At 44.2% G+C, this 18,214-nt stretch overlaps 1 protein-coding gene across 4 annotated transcripts in view; it reads left to right on the forward strand.

Moving 5' to 3' along the window:
• Positions 1 to 992: 992 nt before the first annotated feature.
• UBE2E3 (ubiquitin conjugating enzyme E2 E3) overlaps positions 993 to 18,214 on the forward strand; it is a 59,280-nt gene continuing 42,058 nt past the window's right edge. Inside the window, exons 1-4 of one of the 4 annotated variants that reach the window (XM_054209120.1) lie at positions 993 to 1,160; positions 2,399 to 2,601; positions 4,736 to 4,786; positions 6,573 to 6,662. In XM_054209120.1, coding sequence (XP_054065095.1) covers positions 2,408 to 2,601; positions 4,736 to 4,786; positions 6,573 to 6,662 — 335 coding nt within the window. In that variant the 5' untranslated portion in view covers positions 993 to 1,160; positions 2,399 to 2,407. Of the gene's footprint in view, positions 1,161 to 1,568; positions 1,648 to 2,398; positions 2,602 to 4,735; positions 4,787 to 6,572; positions 6,663 to 18,214 lie in introns of those variants that run through there. The other 3 variants (XM_054209121.1, XM_054209122.1, XM_054209123.1) reach the window with 3 other exon arrangements.

Below are 18,214 nucleotides of genomic sequence, written 5' to 3' on the forward strand. Positions count from 1 at the left end.
AGGCAGGCTGCTCACGCAACAACTCCTAATCCCGTTGTTAATCCTGAATACTCCTACGGGGAGCAGTGAGGCTGCAGGGCGGCACTCCAGCTGCAGCACTGTGCTGATGCCGCAGGGCCTTGGGTCTCCCCAGCCCCGTGCAGGCCTTGGCTGGTGGGACAGCCAGGGCTGCCGCCACGACGTGCTGGGGCTCCCATGGACACGGGAGTTTCTCCAGTCCCCACACGTGAAGATGTGCCAAAAATAGAGATATTTTTTGGAGGGGAACACGTGAGGGAGGCAATGGCTGGATGAAAAACCACCCGCGGTCCCTGTTGCATGCCAATGGCGCGTGTCTACCCCTACCCTGACACTGGGCCCAAGGCACGAGGCAAGCTGTGAGGTGCGAGGCCAGGGCGGCAGTGGAGGAGGAGGCCGGGGGTTGCAGAGGCCCCACGGCCTCCACCGGGCCACAGCCGTCGGTGGGCACCGGCCTGGCCAAGCCCGCAGTGGTGCCCGGCAGGCGCCGGCGGGCCGGAGGCAGAAGCCAGCCGGGACCCGGGCTAGGCGGGCGGCTGTGGCGACGGGAGGCCTCGGGCCGGGCCCGGCCGGGCTGAGGGTCCGTCGAGGGCCGCCCCCCCCCCCCGCGCCGCCGCTTTGTCCTTGCCCGGCCCGGAGCACGCGCGCCCCCGGCCGCGACGGGAGAGCGCCTGCGCGCACCCGGCCCGGAGGGGGGCGCGCTCCGGCGGCCGCCAGGCGGGAGCGAGCGCCCCCTTCTCCCCTCCCCCCGCCCGCCGGCAGCGGCAGCGGCGGGCGGGGGCGGTCGGTCGGTCGGTCGGTCGGAGGCGGCCGGGCCCCCCCCCCCGCCCCCCAACTCCCCCGCCCCCGCCGGCGCGCACCCGCCGCCGCCCCCCCGCCCCGGCCCCCCGGCCCGCCGCGGGAGCCCGCGCCGCAGAGCGGGGCCCGCCAGCGCCACCCGCCGGCCGCGGGGCCGCACCGCGCCTCCCCCCGTCCCCCCCTGCTCCGGCTCTCAATGTTCCACACTGCCCGGCCACAGAGCCGCCGCCGCCGCCGTATAGCCCCCCGGCCGCCTCCGTCCCCTCCTCGGGCGCCGCGGGCCCGGCCCGGCCCCCCGCCATCCCGCCCCTCCGACCCAGCAGCGGGACAGGACGCCGGCGAAGGTAAGGGAGAGGCGGGCGAGGCGGCTGCCGCGGCGGCTGGGCGAGCGCGGTGGGGGGAGGCGGGGAGGAGGCGGGGGGGGGGGGGGCTGGTAGAGGAGCTTTGTTCTTGTTTTCGGCGCTCGCTGCCTGGCGGCGGCCGGGGGGGCGCGGAGCCGGCCCGAGTTCACGCCTCACTTGGTGCACACGCACGGTGCGGTGCGGGGCCGGGCGAGCCGCCGCCGCCGCCCGCCGAGCCTAGCCGGGCTCTCCCCACAAAGCGCGGCCGGGCGGGCGGCCGCCTCCAGCCCTGCCGCAGCTCCCCGCCGCGCTCCTCCTAGGCTTCCCCCCCACCCCGCCTTCCCCGGCCGCCGGGGCAGCCCCCCCCCCCCCCCCCTCCTCCCCCTCCTTCCCCCCCCGGCCCCCCCCTTTCTTCCCCGGTCGGCGGAAAAATGTCGGTCTGCCTGGTGGAGCTGCGCGGGGAGCGGCGGCGGGGAGAGCTGTGCAGAAGGTGCAGTTTGAATTATGCTTCTTCTTCCCCCCTCCGGCAGCTCGGTGGTGGCCAAATGCAGTTCTCGCTGCTGGCCATGTAAATAACCGGGGCTGCTGCTGCCCGAGTTGCTTTAAATGCATCTTGGGGTTTTTCCCTTTTTTTAAAAAAATAAAAAGCAACAAACCCACAACAACAACATCAAAAAAACCCCTCGTTCTCCCCCCCCGCCCTTCCCAGCCCAGCCCTTTAAATGCACAGAGCAAGTGTACATTTCCATCTGAAATCAGCCCAAGTGTTATTGGCAATATATTTTCTCGGAGAGAGGGGGAGAGGGGGGGATCTGGCGTTTGGACCCAATAAAATGCTCTGCTCCAGTGTAAATATTTACAGGGTATTAGTGACTTTTTAAAAAACATTTTCAGTGAGGTCTGTTATTTACAATGTGTCATAAGTTATTAATGTTCATTGCCTAAGTACCCTGCTAAATCTGTCTCATGCCTTAGAACAAAGTCGACAATTGGCATATTGTTTAAAGTATGAAAAAAATGCGAGTGGGTTTAAAAATTGGAAATATCTGTATTTTCAGAAGTGTAAATATTGCTTTGTAGCTGTCAAACTGCAGCCCTTGGGGATGAGACAAAGAAGTATATTTCAGTTAATTTCTCAGTGAAACGGAGATTCAGGTGTTCTCTGGAACTTGGGGGATGCCAAGAGAGAGTCCTGCCGGTTGTGTTAACTCTCCCTCTTGTCTTCTCCTTCCCCAAAAAAGTTCCCCACGATGTCCAGTGATAGGCAGAGGTCAGACGATGAAAGTCCGAGTACCAGCAGTGGTAGTTCAGATGCCGATCAGAGGGATCCACCTGCACCTGAACCCGAAGAGCAAGAAGAACGAAAACCCTCTGCCACCCAGCAGAAGAAGAACACCAAACTATCCAGCAAAACTACTGCTAAGCTATCTACTAGTGCTAAAAGGTAAAGGGGACAGTAAAATGTCCTGTAGTATTTTTGCACAGTATTTTGAGTTACAGTATTTGCATTGCGCTTTTCAAGGCAGAGGAGTTCTTGTAAAGCTCTGTGGGAAAGAGCGAAGTACCAACTGTTGTAGTACAGGGGCCTGCCGGGCAATATCTTCATTAATCCGTGTCTTACTGGGGTAATAATTACACTGACTTGTCATACGTCTTTTGAAGACTTGTTTGAGAACTTGGTAACTTATATGCGTTTTGTATTTGCAAAAATGCGTGAGAGACTGTCGGCTTTGGCTATCTTTCTCAGAGTTAGGTTTCCATGCCTGGTTGGTATAGGGTGGAGTCCTCCTGGTGTATTCTATTATCATCTGTAGACTGATGATGAGCAATGCTCTTTAATTAAAGAAGTCATGAAACCCCAGTGGCTTCTGTGGGCTTTATGACTAGCTTTTCATGTCAATGCATGGGAGAGCTGTACACACCTTGAAGTAATGGGTTTATTCTGCAGTTCTTTCAGGAGAAACTTAGGTGATTTTTTTCCCCTAGGATCTGCAGACTCAAACCATGGGGTTCTACAGGTAGCCTTTACCTTTAAATATGAAAATCTTTGGGAACCTTGTCTAGTTATATCTGTTGCATTTTTATTTGCATATAGGGTTACTGGCAGTCTAGCTCGCAAGACGTGCACTCTTATAATTTTCTGTGAATTCAGCTGTATGAAATAAGCGAACTTCAAATCCCTTGATTCTAGTGGTCTTTGGAGATGAAACGTAACTTTCCAGTCCTTTCCCCGGAGTTGCTTTTCTTTGCAAACAGTTACAAATCTCCTTCAGCAGGAAAAGCTGTGCAGTAGCTGTAGTAGCTTCAAGTTTTGCTTATACAGCATGAACACTGTACTTGTAACTTTTAGGAACACTTCAGTAATTTTGTATTGGACTTAAGTTCAGTAAATAGTTTTTGAAATGTCTCAAAATTGCTGCAGAGTATGACTGGGTGGCTTTGATGACTTTTGAGCTTGTTAAAGAGACCCTTTGAAAGAGGGTTGGCTAAAGAAAAAAAAGTTCTGTAACTACTGTGTAGGCTTTGTAATTTGTTGTTGCTTACCCTTTTTGAAAAGCCTGAGATGCAGGCTTTCAAGACTGAGTTTTCCCCTGTTGCCTTTATTTCACTAAATTGTTGCAAGCCTAATTCCGTACATCTCGAATAGTTCAGTAGTCTGACTGAATTTAGTGGTACTAGTGCAAGGGCCTGCAGAGCAGTTTCTGTTAGATCATATTTTAACACTTGCTATTCACGTGAAATTCATGGTCTTGCTTGTATGCGTCCTCTTCTGAAGGGAATACTTATTTGATATTTTAAAGAGGAATTTACTGTGCATCTTTTGAAATTACACCTCTTATGTACCTGAATAAACTATTAAATTGGCAAAAAGTTTTCAGTATTCCTCTTCCGGACCTTAACACCTTGGGAACGGTTGCAGTAAAGCTAAGCACAGCTTATTTCAAGTTATTATATCACTTTTAATCGTGTAAGTGCAGCTACTGTATAAGGTTGGGGGAGGAAAGGCAGCAGAAGGTGTGGAGAGAAGCAAAGTTGATGCCGAGAGATTATTCCAGTAACAGAGACAGCCTGGCAGATCTGCAAATCCACTTTTTAAACACACTGCAAAGTAGTAGGTAAAATATTGTCAAAAGAGTGTGTCTGCTGCCAGCGTGGTTCACTTCTTCAGCCTGGGTCACAGGTCTGCATCGCTGGTTTAAAGTCATTGTCAAATCTGCCTGTGCCGCCCCCCCCCGCGCCTCATTTGCATATTAGCTTGAAAAGAAAATCTCTCTGGTAAAAAGTGCTCGGATGTGGAAAAGAGTTACTTTTCTGAATACTTGTGGGAAATTTCTACCCAACTCGGTTCTAAGTGTTCTGTTTACATGCCGCGCGGAGCAGGAAAAAAGCTGCAAAGTTTCTCAGCTGTGGGATTTGGGTTATGCCTCTGAGAACAAAGAGGAAGCAGCCATGTTAGCATTACTGAAGGCAAAGCCAATCTTGCATTTAACTGCATGGTGGTAGAGGGCAGTGTAATTCCCTGATTTATTCTATAGACTATCTCAAATGCTTTGTGTCTGTTCTCATTTCGCCAACAGAATCCAGAAGGAGCTAGCTGAAATAACCCTTGATCCTCCTCCTAACTGCAGGTATGTAACGGCTTCTTAAATTGTGGACGGTGGTAGGAGATTAATGTGCTCAGGCTAACAAATGGGAAACTTAGTGTTTACAACTGGTGACTGTTAGACAAAAATTGCGTATGGCAGGTTGAACAAGCGTAGGGAACGTTTGATATCGAAGTTTGCTATTTTGTCTGCACGTTGGAGGCGTAGCTATTAGTGATTGATGTACATAGCAGAGTGTATTCGGTTTGTTTTCCGTAGCTGGTCACTACCTTCGTGAAACATTAATTATATGAACTTCAAAATATGCTGAGGCTTTCAACTTAATGTCTGCACGTAGTTTGAACTGGCTTTTTGAGTGCCAGGTTTATAGAGTTATCACTTCATTCTGAAGTAAAGAACCATATGTGATTTTTATGTGCTTTCTCTTAGTATGTTGCTTAACAGTTAGATAAGCTGAAGCATTGCCTTTAAATTTATGTGTCTGTTGGTCAAAGTTGTAGTGCCTTGATAGAGAATATTTTTAAGGAAGTTTCCCACTTGGGAGACACTTCTGTTAGGTTTTAGAAAATGATATTGTGAGCTTGGAAGATTGAGTGATTTACTCTTAGATAAAGTGATGTGACTGGAGCACTTGATCTGTAGGAAAGCTAAATAGTAGCATAGCTAGCTAATTTCTTTAAATCTTCTGCATGTTTTACTTTTGCTTAAAGGATGCGTAAAAATTCTTGTTAGCTGTGAGCATCTAGTGTTCAGATTTGCCGTAAAGCTACATTTAAATAACGTTGCTTTCATTTGATGCGTCTCAGTGAGATTTCTGACTGCAAGGTGTCTTCAGATTAATAGCTCATGTGTAACAGCGAGCCCTGTGCATGTTTGAAAACATGCTGGAAATGCTTTCTGGTTTTATGTTGGAATTGTTTGGCTTTTTGAATAGTTGGAAAGGTTTGGTGCAGGTCTTGCGAATTCAGTAAAATGTGAGTTGTTCTCCTGTCTGACTAGTCCGTGAGAGGAGAGACTAACCGGTGCTGTGTTTTATTGAATTTGTGGTAAAGGTGTCTTACCCTGAGGACTGTGCTGTGGATTGCTCGGGCAGTCGGATGTATCTGCATGCAGGGTCGGCGACTCTCTCTTTTCAATAGAGGCAAGCTCTGTCGAGAGAGCAAATTTCTGTTGGGTTTGGGGTTTTTTGGGAGTGGTGGTTTTGTTTTGTTTTGAAATAACTGTTTTAAATAACTTTTAGCAAATTACTGGGATCTAGTTCTGTGCTGGTCACGCACTTTGTACTTGGAGCCTCAAAGGCGGCTCCAAGGGCGCAGGAAAGTATTTAAATGAAAGAGAACGCCAACACTTTACCTTATAGTTGCTAAAAAGATAACTGTAGCAGTTTCGGGTACAGTGAGTTACAACTTGGCTTTTAGAAAGAGCAGCCTCCCCCCTCACACTCTCCAATACCATCTGATATTTAGCTCCTTGGGAAAGTATGTTCCTCTCATACTAGCACAAGAGTATTGCAGAGAGTTTTTCTTGTGAGCTGGTGCTACAAGATGCCCAGGAATGCTGTTGAGAATGATGAACACCCCCCACAATGTGTCCAAAATTATTCAAGTTTCTCTCCTGCAGAGTGCAAGGGAAAAGCTTATTTTTTTGTCAGTAAGGAATTCAGTGCTTCAGTTCCCATAAGTATTTTTCAAGAGGAATATAACCCTTTTACTCAGTAGTAACTGTATGATGAGTGCATATTTACCTCTTGCAAAATAAAAAATATTTACGAGAGATATTCGCTTCTCTAACAGCGATTCTGGGTTTTCAGGATGAACAATTTGAACAGAGTTTCAGTGCCCAAAGGATTACTGTTGCGTTGGAATCGACTTGTTAGAAGGAGCCTTTGTGGTATGAGGAGGTAAATGCAGCTGTGTGTTATGTGCAGGGCGGTTGAAGCTTGTAACACGCTTACAATCCTACAGGTTGTAGCAGCACAGATTAGGCAACAGACTGACAGCAGGCATGTGACACCTCTTCATTGCTCGTCATGCAACAAGCAGCAGAATGCTACTTACTACATTTCTTGTAAAAGAAAAAGAATTTGTAAAAAAACATTTAAAACCCTATATAACTTGGGCATATTCACTTGTGCTTTAAAAATAAAACCCCTCGTGTCATAAGTTCACCCAAAGAGATTTCTTCATGTGAAGTTGTTTCTCCTCCAGTTGTAGAGCACACCCTTATCATTTGCAGTCCACATGTTACAGGCTTCACAAGAATTCAACCGCCGACCGATGCTCTTAGATGTTGGCAGTCCTTCTGGCTACTCAGTTACATGAGTGATAAAAAAATAGCAATTTTAAAAATATGATAATGGCATATATAAAACATTAAATGTTACTTTAACAGGATATAGTACAAGTACTGAAGACTATGTTGAACTCTCCTGTATCGCGTTAAACACTGATGGCTGCTGCCTCTTCTCACCTGCCAGCGTAACTGCACGTGGAGTCGCTCCATTGGAGTGATCTGAGGCCAATTTAGCTACTTGAAAAAGACACTGACTAGGTGCACTGTGATTTTCACGCAGAAGAGGTGTAGGTTTCCTCAGCAGTGAGATTTCCCCCTGCCGCATTTGTTCCTATAACATCTGTTTTATAAAAATGCCAGAGCCCCAAGAGAGCCCCGTTCCTGGGTGTGCTGCGCAGGCCTGGGCTGCACATTGATTTCTATTTTAGGCAGAATTTAGGCGGAATGACAGGCACAGTAAAAATGTCTAAATAGCAGTTTTCTGCTTGCTTGTCTCAACAGCAGAGATTGATTTCTGATTCTGTTAATTGGACAATGAACTGTTAGAAAAAGCCTGTTGTCATGCATCACGTTGTCATGTCTGTGAGCAGTGAATATGAACTGCATCTTGGGGGTACCAAATATAAAACTTAATATTTTTATGCTGATAGCTTTACTCTTGAACATACAGTAATCCGTTAAGTTCCTGTGATTTGGGTGTGATTTCCAGGAAAGATAAAACAGAGAAAACAATAAAATTAGATTTGGTCTTAAGCCACTAAAGATGTTGGAGGGAAATTAAGTACTGCTTTATCCTCATGTTTTCTCCTGTCCAACAGAAGAGCCTGAAATGAGTCAGTTACTGTCCAACATGCTCCGTAGCACTAGGACAGATAGGTAAACTGAGGACACAGGTATCTGATACTATTTTTTCTTGCTTTTACTGGCTTAACTCAAAGCTGTGCTACTTGGTGCAGTGTGCTGTATTTAATTTCTTTTGTGCTTTTAATAGCATAAAGCAAAGCTAAAAAGGTCTTGGCCCTATTGCTTCTAGGCAGCTCAATTTCAAACCATGGCAAAGTGCTTATACATACTTCAAGGTATGGAAGTGTGCCAAACCCCACCGTTATACGTTCTCAGGAAAAACCTGCAAAGATCTTGCACGTAATGTGTCGTAAATCTGGGCTGCAGAGATGCTCTTAAATAGGTTTGACATATCTGGAATAACTGTTTTCAGTTCATGGCATAAAACTGTTTGGACAAGAGGTCACCGCTCTGTAGCTCAGGTTATATCTGAGGCTGCTGTTCTGACCTGCCCAAGTTGGAGGCTGGAGCTCAGGTGGAGCAGGGCACAGCCAGCTCCGACGCTCATTGTGCTTCCTGGATTTTAGGGCTGGCACAAATGAGGCCGTTCCCTGGGGTAGCATGATTTATAGCCGCTTCCTTTAGCTGTTCCTGGCTGCCCTGCTGATCCACAATAGTAAAAACATATATTCCCTGTCTTCTTTCCTCGTTCCTCCTCGTTTCCACTCCAAAATTAATCATTGCTCATCTTCATGGGAAAGTTTTTGAAGTTTAACCCATTATTAAGTAAATTTAATAATACCCGTGCTAGCTTAGTTTATAGTTTCCAATCCGTTTTACAACAAATCCTGTTTGGTATAAACTTTGTAGGAAATGAAGGCAAACACCACGGAATCACGGAATTTTTCAGAGTTGGAAGGGACCTCTAGAGATCATCTAGTCCAGCTCCCCTGCTAAAGCAGGATTGCGTAGAGCACGTTACTCAGGACTGCATCCAGGCGGGTCTTGAAAGTCTCCAGAGAAGGGGACTCCACAGCCTCCCTGGGCAGCCTGTTCCAGTGCTCTCTCACCCTCACCGTAAAGAAGTTTTTTCTCATATTTGATCGGAACTTCCTATGTTCCATCTTGTGCCCGTTACCCCTCGTCCTGTTAGTGGGAACCACTGAAAAGAGGCTGGCTCCATCCTCCTTAAACCCACCCTTTAGATACTTGTATGCCATAATAAGGTCTCCCCCAGCCTTCTCTTCTCCAGGCTAAAGAGTCCCAGCTCTCTCAGCCTTTCCTCATAAGGGAGATGCTCCAGTCCCTCAGTCATCTTTGTTGCCCTATGCTGGACTCTCTCCAGCAGTTTCCTGTCTCTTTTGAACTGGGGAGTCTTCTTGGCAACAAGGGCACATTGCTTGCTCATGGATAATTTACTGTCTACCAAGACCCCCAGATCCTTTTCTTCAGAGCTGCTTTCCAGCAGGTCCACCCCTAACCTATACTGGTGCCTGACATTCTTCCTGTATTCCTTTTGGATACACCAAAATCAGTGTATCCACTCAGAGCTTAATTCATGTGGTTTAAAAGGAGGTGAGTTAAGATAGTGCATCTTTCCCATGCAAATGGGAGAATTTAAGCATTTTATAGTCTGTTCTGTCAGTTGGCTTTAATCTCTTCTCTTTGTAAAATTAAAGATCAGACATCTGAAAGCAAGTGGTTAAAAAAAAAAAAAAAAAGAAAAAAAGAAAAAAGGCCAGACAAAACACGTGCCTTAGAGCACTGGTCAGAGACAACTTTCTTCCTTCAGAACTGCTGGGAAATGGCAACTCTTAACGAGGGAGAGCTGCTTGGATCGTCCCAAAGGCTCCTTGCTCTGTCACATCCTCTAGCTAGTGAGCTCCTGACCTGATAGGTCTGTTGAAAAGATTTTCCTTAACAGGGATTATTATCTTAATTACTATTTCTTTTCAGGCCTTATATGCTAGTATATACTAATGCGATTTCTTGAGCAATACTACAAAAGGTAGCAGTTGATGATTTTGCTGTTTGTAGCCTCTCCTAGGCTTGCAAGTAGGTTGATAATTTATGAGTAGTTAATTTTAAAATTACTTATTTTAAAATAACACTCCAAAGTATGTGCACTGACCACAATGGGAGCAAGGCATGTAGGGGTTTTGTTTTAATACAGGATTCTTCTTTTTCCTAAGGACTGCATTTGTCCCTTTCATTACTGCCACATCTTGGGCTAATTCTATGCTGCAGAGTGTTGCCAACCCAACCCCACGGTCTGGAGTTTGACACAAAGAAAAATGCCTGCAAAACCCTGGCAGACGAATGCTATTACTGGTTTAGTTATGGACCCATGAATCCAGATGTTTGTAACTGTCTTGCTGTGGTTATTACCCCATCAGTGGGGAAGCATTGCAGTATGTATTTAAAGCAATATTGCGAAGGTATTCTTCAGACCAGCAATTTAAGCTCTTTCAATTGAGCTGTCTGAAACAATGAGGAGCAGTGAACGATTGTGCTGGTGGTGCAGGCTCTTCCACGCGCAGAGGTAGCGCTGGATTTGAGCTAACGCAGTCCTTGTGTTAGCGAGGAAGGTGCCGCAGCTAAGCTGGTAGAAGCCTCCCTTTTGTTAACGTACTCTATCTGCGGTAAGGTTATAGGCAAATGTTTACTCTGCAAACAGTTGTGCCTGTTGAAGATGTTACTGCACAGCGGTGGTTTGCTCCGGTTCTGCTGTGGAGGTGACTACTCCAGTCACTGAGTGAGGCAGATTTATGTGATTACTCCATAGTGCTCCCCGGGGGGAAAGGGGAGAAAAAAAAAAAAAATCATCCAAGTTTGCTTAAACGGTTTAAATAGGTGATTCAAACTAACTCTGCTGGATTTTTCCTCCCTCCCTTCAGAGCAGGCATTGTTCACACAAAGCATTTTGTCAGACACACCAGGATATGAATAAGTCAATCCATTCCTTTGTCTCTCAAATGTAATAAGTTTCCATCTCTCCTTTGTCAAAGCCAGGCATTAGTTCTGTTGCTTTTTTGAAATCAGTAGGGGGAAGTATATTCTGAATGCAGTCAAATACCAGGCCCTTGTACAGTAGCACGAACGTGTGCCCAAGTCTTCACATATACTTTTTTATTTTCCAGCCAACCTGTTGACTTTTCAGATCTATGGCAGACCCCCAGTTTTGTGTTTACTCTGTTAATTTCTTACTGGGCAAAAGTCTTCATGTTGCTGAATAATGAGTCTTACTGAGATAAAAAAGATGTCAGTTTTGCTTGTTTTCACCTCTGCAGTGAAAACCCCAACTGTGAACACTAAATAGTTCCCTATAGAAGGAGAAGTTGATTAAGGTATGTAAGCAACAGTGTATTAGGATTATGTGCAAAAATGCATGTGCTGAAGCTGAATGAGCAAAATTTAAAAAATGTCATTCAAACTCTACTTGATAATATATCTTCTCATAGTTAGTATATACTTTTTATTGTCTCTCCCTGCCCAGCGCTTTCTCACCAGCGAGTGCAATAAATGTATGTGACGAGAAAAGAAAGCTGGAGTTTGCAGAATGGTTCTGAGAACACAAGCCCACACGATTATTATGTTAGAACGCTTCCTTCCCTATCCAGAAGTTTGCATTTGCAGTTTCAAAAATACAGTGAAGAGGATTCACAACTCCTGTAAGAACATGTTTGAAGTAGCTCTCAAGTGAATATTGAAATACTACTTTTTAGTATTGTCCAGCTCTGAATAGTTCTGTGGTTCCTTCTAAAGCAATTCCTTCATTTTTAGTTGCTGAATGTAAATCAGTGGCTCCCAGTGATTTAAAGATATATTTATCTAGTGATAGCCTTGATTTATCTAGAATTATTTCTACTAAGCATTTTCTTCCATTCTCTTTCTCCCCTCCCTCTTTCTTACCAGGAGAGCATAGTCTAGGTGAGAGTAGGAAGGAGTGATATAATTTAGCACAGCAATTAGAAGTCAGATATTTTTGTATTTCTGTCCGTTTGTAGTGACAGCCTGATTCTGCCATCTTTATGTGTGCAGAGTGCCTTTTACTTTATTTGCCAGTAGTCAGTGAAGCTGCTTAAGGAGTGGGGATGAAACAAATTTAGAAAGGCATTTCAGTAAAACTTTTAAGTGTGAAGTACAGCTAGAGTGCACTGTTATTTAACGTGCTTTTATTAAAAAAATGCAACACTGGAAGATTGTGTAACTCCTGAATGTTTTGAATTGTGAGAATATTTAAATTATTTTCTTTTCAGTTGAGAGTAGATGACAGATCCACTAACTCAAAATGCCTCAAGTCTTTTTTTTTTCCTGTGCTAGTATCGACCTCTCTTGCAAGCTATAAACCAAGGTGTTTTACCAACCCCCACATAGTGAATTTCTCATGCAAGTAATCTCAGTGGCATAATTAATGACAGGGTTATGCAACACAAATCAACAGATCTACTCACGGGAGTAGGTTTTCATGCCTGTAGATTTGCAGGTTAGGCACTTGTGTAAGCAGTGGCCGCAGTGCTGTCGTACACGCTCTTAAATGTCTGTGTGTTAGTCAAAAGGTCGTATAAATCTTTCACCAGTTTTCATTAGCATTACTGTCAAAATGAAAAGAAAAAAAAAATTCATGGCTGTCTGTCTACTCTAGAGTCGTAGAAACAGTTCAAACACTTTTCACACAGCTACTGGCGTTAGAGAGCGGACCCTCATTATGTCTAAGTTTTATCTGGAAACAATAGAAGAGCCTAAGCCGGACCAGTTTTTTAAGCAATTATTCAAGCATTGTTGTGTAAAAATTTGTGAAAACCGCAAAGTAATGTGTCCTTAGACTTAAGGACAAATCTGCTTTTCAAATCTCCGTTTGTATAACTCTACAAAGGCCCTTCGGGGTCTGTGATAAAACTGATTAAAATATGCCATGTATCTCTCTATATATGTATTTTTATTACACTCAAACTGTGCATTGCTCACCACTGCCAGCCTGTCATATTTAGTTTGTGATGAACAGTATGTATGGCAAGGTCCTGGCACGCTGAGTGCTTCCCCATCAGCCTGATTTGTCTGCGTCTGTCAGTTACTCTTCTTTGATTTCATCTTTACTTTTACAGACTTGGGACACCTAATTTTAATTCAAATTAATAAAGTCTAACTATAAGAGAATCATCTGAACTACATTAAACCCTTTATCTAAAATGAGTTGACTACTTTGTATAAAACTGATGTGTGGAGATTTCCTGGAGCTGGTGTAACTAGGGTTTGCATAGATGTGGAACATTTCAGAACAGGCACTACAGACATCATGAAAAATACCTTGAGCATGTTTTCTGAGTTCAGGGCTAGGTAGGCAGGAGCAAGGATATCCAGCTGCCTTCTAGGACAAGAGCGTGCGTAACATTAACCTAGCCAGGAACTATGCTGTAACTTTAAATTGATGCCTTACTTTGAGCCAGTAACTGCTAGTGATAAACGAGTCCTAGCCTGCGTGCATTAATTTGGATTAATTTTCCCCATGCGGAGGGTGCACTATACTGTTATCTAGTTCAGAACTGTGGCTGAAGCAGTTGTTAATTTTACAGCACTTACTGTAAAACAGACTGGCCAGATCTTTTAGGAACTCAGATACAGATTTAGTTGACTGTGTTGAAACTACAGTTCTAAGCATCAATTTCAGAAACAAATGAGGGGAGAGATTGCCTTGATGAAACACCACTGTGACCTGTAGTTATCAGTGGGTCACTTTAAGGTTGGAGGGATTTGTAGAGAGGGTCTGTAGAGGACCATCCTGCAGTCGTTAGTAATTGATGTTTTCATTATTGACGTGGATACTGGAGTAGAGCATATAAATATTGCATTTGCAGGAGGGGGTTGTAGGCACATTGGAGGACAGGACTAGAATGCAAAGTGATGTGGGCAAATATAGGAAGCGACCTTAAAAATAGCATGTAATTTAATAATGAGAACTGCAAGGCACAGCACTTCAGTAGGCATAATCAGCTGCACAAATCCATAGGGGAAAAAAAGACTGGATGGGGAGCAGTTCTTCAGAAAAGGTGTAGCCGCTCTGAGGATCTTGTGCTTTCCAGGAATCAACAATACGAGGCCCCAGCAAGAGAAATAAATAGAACGGCAGTCACAATGAGGGGATGTATTTAAAAAAAGAAAAAAACCCCCAAAACCTCAAGTGTTGGAGACATGGTATGTAAAGCCATCCCTTTCAGTTCAGCACTATTAAAGGCCAGCTGAAGTACCTTATCCAGTTTTAAGCATAACGCTGCAAAGTGACACAGGCTAGCTGGAAAGAATACAGATTAGAGGAAAGCAAGCAAGCAAGCAAGAATAATCTTTGGATGTAAAGATAGTTGCTGCAAAGGAAATAAGGCAATTGTTGCCCGTCCTGTCTGGTGGTTATGGAGAGCAACTTAAATTGCCATAATGAAGGCCTAATTTAGACATGAGGAGTACCTAGCTATAAAGAAAGTATGTGTAAGGAGGTCGTGGATCTGCATTGCCAGAGGTTTTTAAGAACAAAGTTTAGACAAAGGACTGGCAGGAGCAGTTTAGATACAGTTGATTGTATCTATAGGCAGGAAATGGACTAAGTGACCTCTTAAGGATCAGTTTGACCAAGCTATCTGTGATAGTGGATTTAAATGACAATGTTAAAGGAAAGCTCATTAGGAAGTGATTTTCCTCTCCTTTAAAAAACTGTATTTTAATCAGGGTTTTGTAGTATAATCATCCTGGAAAATATACAGGTTCTGTAATTTCAAGCAACAACAGTAACAGGAATTATTTAAAAAGTCACTGGAAGTGCACAGGTTTTGTCCTGTTGTCAATTGAAAAAAAAGCAGATGTCTAGTGATTTTTCTGCTGATTTATTATTCCACTCCCTGCCCCCCCACCCCCTTTTGGTTTTGTTTTCATTTTGGGTCCAATCCTACTTTCCTTGCACAAAGTTGTCACGTCCTGCTAACTAGAAATAAGCTAGGCACCTGTCACCAATTCTCCAGAGGTGTGTCATCTTTGTGAGAAACTAATAGCACCGGTTGTGCAGTAGATCTTGACTTTTGATACTTCATTTGCTTGGTGGATTCTGGATTCTCTGCTTTTGTTCTGCAGGCACGTAAGTACCGCTAAGACTGAGATAAAAAAAAAGCAAAGGATATTTTTTTTCCTGCTTCATAGAGGCAGTTTGCAGTAGATATTCAAGCCTTAATGCATCTGTGCACAACACCCCAAATGGATCCAGGCACATAAGGAAACAGTTGTGTAGCAGCATACTGCCACTGACCATGGATCCTATCTCTAAGCACCCTCTGGAGTCAGGGCTCAGAAGGTTGTAGTGAAAATGTAAGCAGCCTGGCAGCTTTCCAGCTGATGAGTTAATGCTGCTATAAACTTCGGTAGTTCCTCTCTGAGGCATGCAGAAGGGTGCAGGCGCTGGGAAGGTAGCCAACGAAGGCAAAGAGCAGACGGCAAAGCTAAAGGCCAGCCTCAAGGATTCACAACACGATTGTCTTTGAGGTGGGTTCCTCCCTTGCCGGAAACCCTTAATGTATCTTCAGTGGCAGGGCTGGAAATCAGTAAGCAAATTAAGGTATGCATTCAGTGTGACGAAGCCAGCCTGACTTGTGGAAGCTTGATGGGCGTAGCTTGAGCGAAGGGAGCTATGCCCAGCACTCAGGCCACCACATGGCTGGATTAGCAGTACAGGGCTGCAGAAAGCTGGGGGTTCTCAAGCATGCCAGCTCAGTTCACTGGGCCTGAAGCAGCGGGTTTAAGTTTGAACTCAGGTTATCAATTAATTCTGAAGCCTAGACATGGAAGTCACCAAAGTATTGAAGACAAGAGTAAATCAGTAGAGCACCAGCAGGCTGGATTCCATGGGACAAATGGAAAATGAATGACAGAGAAGCATTGGTGGTTTCCTTTCTGTAAGGGAAAGTTAGCAGCAGAAAGCTGCTTTTTTTTTTTTTTTTTTTTCAATTTAAGTAAATGCTTTTAGCAGAGTGACTTTGGAGGGGAAAAAAAAGTATTACAATAGATGAGGAGCTATGCAATAAGATATATGTTCATCTGATGGTGATTCTTGCTGTGAAGCCGCAGCCATTGTAGCAGACAATGGACAGCCAGATTCCTCCCCGCACATAGGCACCTTTTCTAACAAACAAAGGACTTGTCTGCTGTGCAGTCACCACCTGGGATATGCTCATGCTTTAACTAGCTTTTGTCCTTCTCCCTGGTATCTCAACATCAGAGACCTCATCCAGGCTGGAGGATCCATGGGACAAGTGAAGTGGTGCTGGGATGGTTAGCTGACATTGAGCTCTGTGTCTTCATTGTATGTCGGTGCTCGTCCTAACTTGTTCATAGATACCTAGGGCATATCTAGATCTACTTCATTATTATCGATTGCAGAAGCTGTAGTGGTACATTACAGATTTAGCAACACCTCCCTCTACAAACACCTTAAGGGCCCAGTGAACCAAACCCACTATGCCAAAACCCAGTCTTGTGTTTAGAGTTTAGACTTCAACGTCTTGGGGGGGGGGGGGAAGATTTGGTTTAATTTCTAGCCTATAAAGCAAAAGCAAAGAGAGGTCTTAAGAGAGTAAAATCAACTTGTAATGAACACTGTAACAAACACTATATTCCCATGGAAGCAAATTTAAGTGATCTAAGTTACACAGCACAACCTACTGCATATTAAGCATAGTCTGAGTGATTAAACAAACTTCTTATGCAAAAGGTGGAAATACTCTACAACCTAATATTCTATAAGCATGATTAAACAGTAATCAAATCTGAGAGCGTGATCTTCACATGATAAACTATTTGAAGCACAGTCTATGGCTGCAAAAGTGTTTGCTTGTCTGGAGTAGATATTTTGTATGATACCCATACATATTGTAGACAGACAGGTAGTGCCTAGCTCCACGTTCCTCTGCCTCCGCAGAGTGCTGGGATTGCTGGGGGTATGTGAAGAGTTACACTAGCAACCTCAATACCTCTTTTTTTGAGTTTGGTTTGCCTTTTTTTAAGTAAGTGAAAGCCAGAATTACAGCCGGTGTACTTATGTATGCCAGAGCAAACACACCATTACTTATTTTTTTAAAAAAGACACAAGTTATTAAAATAGAAGGGACATCACCAAAACAGAGTAGTAAGAGAGTAGTGATTTGTTTGATAATATACAGTACCGCACCTTAAATAGATCAGCATGTGGAGAAATCATCTAGATTCTCTGAGAACAAATACAGTGAAAGCACTTTTCTTTCAAATGTTTTGGTTGGCTATTTATTTTTCATGGTAATACCCCAGACTTGCATTATTTGAAGTCTTTGTGTTTTGTTAAGCCTGCTTGCATTTCTTAGGAATAGAAGAAATAAAAAAAAATCTTATCAGTTAGAAGGCAAGCTAACAGTAGCGGTTGTCGACACTAAACCAACTATTGTAGGCTGAGCACCATGTGGTTCTCCTAGATATAAAGGGAATTCTTGGCAAAGTTCCCACAAAATGACAAGTGTGCCTCACTAGAAATTAGTGAAGGTGGGGTCAGGGATGGAAAAAATAGGGAGATGTGAGCTGTACTGATCAGATAAATGTTTTGTTATTGCTTGATTTTCTTTCTGTACAGAAAGCAAGCTTTGTAAAAATATGCCTTCAGTTAGGCTTTGATAATTCTGATCTGGGCAGAAGGAACTGGGAACTTTTACTTCCTGTGAATTGCATTTGTTTGTCTTTTGTGTGTTGTTTTTTTTTCCCTATGCTTTACATACAAAGTCTAAATAAAGCTAGAAATAATTATTTGCTGAAGGTCTAATAAACTTAATTTGGCCTGGCGTTGTGCGATGGTGATCCGTACTGCTGTTCTCTGTAGTGTTTTGATGGAAGTGAAAAGCAGGAGCTGGTTCTGCAAGTTGAAGCCAAGGTGCAGAAGCACTTGTGAGAAGTTTTGAGCTTTTTCTGTGGAACCACAAGTTTGTTGCTCTGAAGCTGTAGTTACCAAGTACGTAAAGCTGTTTTCAGTAGTAGATTCTTTAAAAAGATACTAGAAATTTGAGGGGAAAAAAACCCCAAAGTTTGTCTTTTTTCTTTTGTAACAGTTAAAAGGGTTGCTACTTTAGGCGCTTTCCATTAGGCAATTGTTGGCTGGAGAGATGGAAAAAGTTTCTTCTGCTTTAGCTCGCCACCTTCACATTTAGCCTTCTATCCCTTCAGACACAACCAGTGAGAAATCACATTACTGTTGGCTTGTTAATACAGTTATCAGGTTTTTTCAGATCTTATTAAAGTTTCTTTCTATCCCTTTCCTAAGAGGGATTGGCGGTCGCAACAAATTAGCTCTTGTTTGGGTGATCACTAGTGAAAGAGTTACGT

The sequence above is a fragment of the Rissa tridactyla genome, chromosome 7 (assembly GCF_028500815.1).
Source record: "Rissa tridactyla isolate bRisTri1 chromosome 7, bRisTri1.patW.cur.20221130, whole genome shotgun sequence".
In the NCBI taxonomy this organism is placed as follows: Eukaryota; Metazoa; Chordata; class Aves; order Charadriiformes; family Laridae; genus Rissa; species Rissa tridactyla.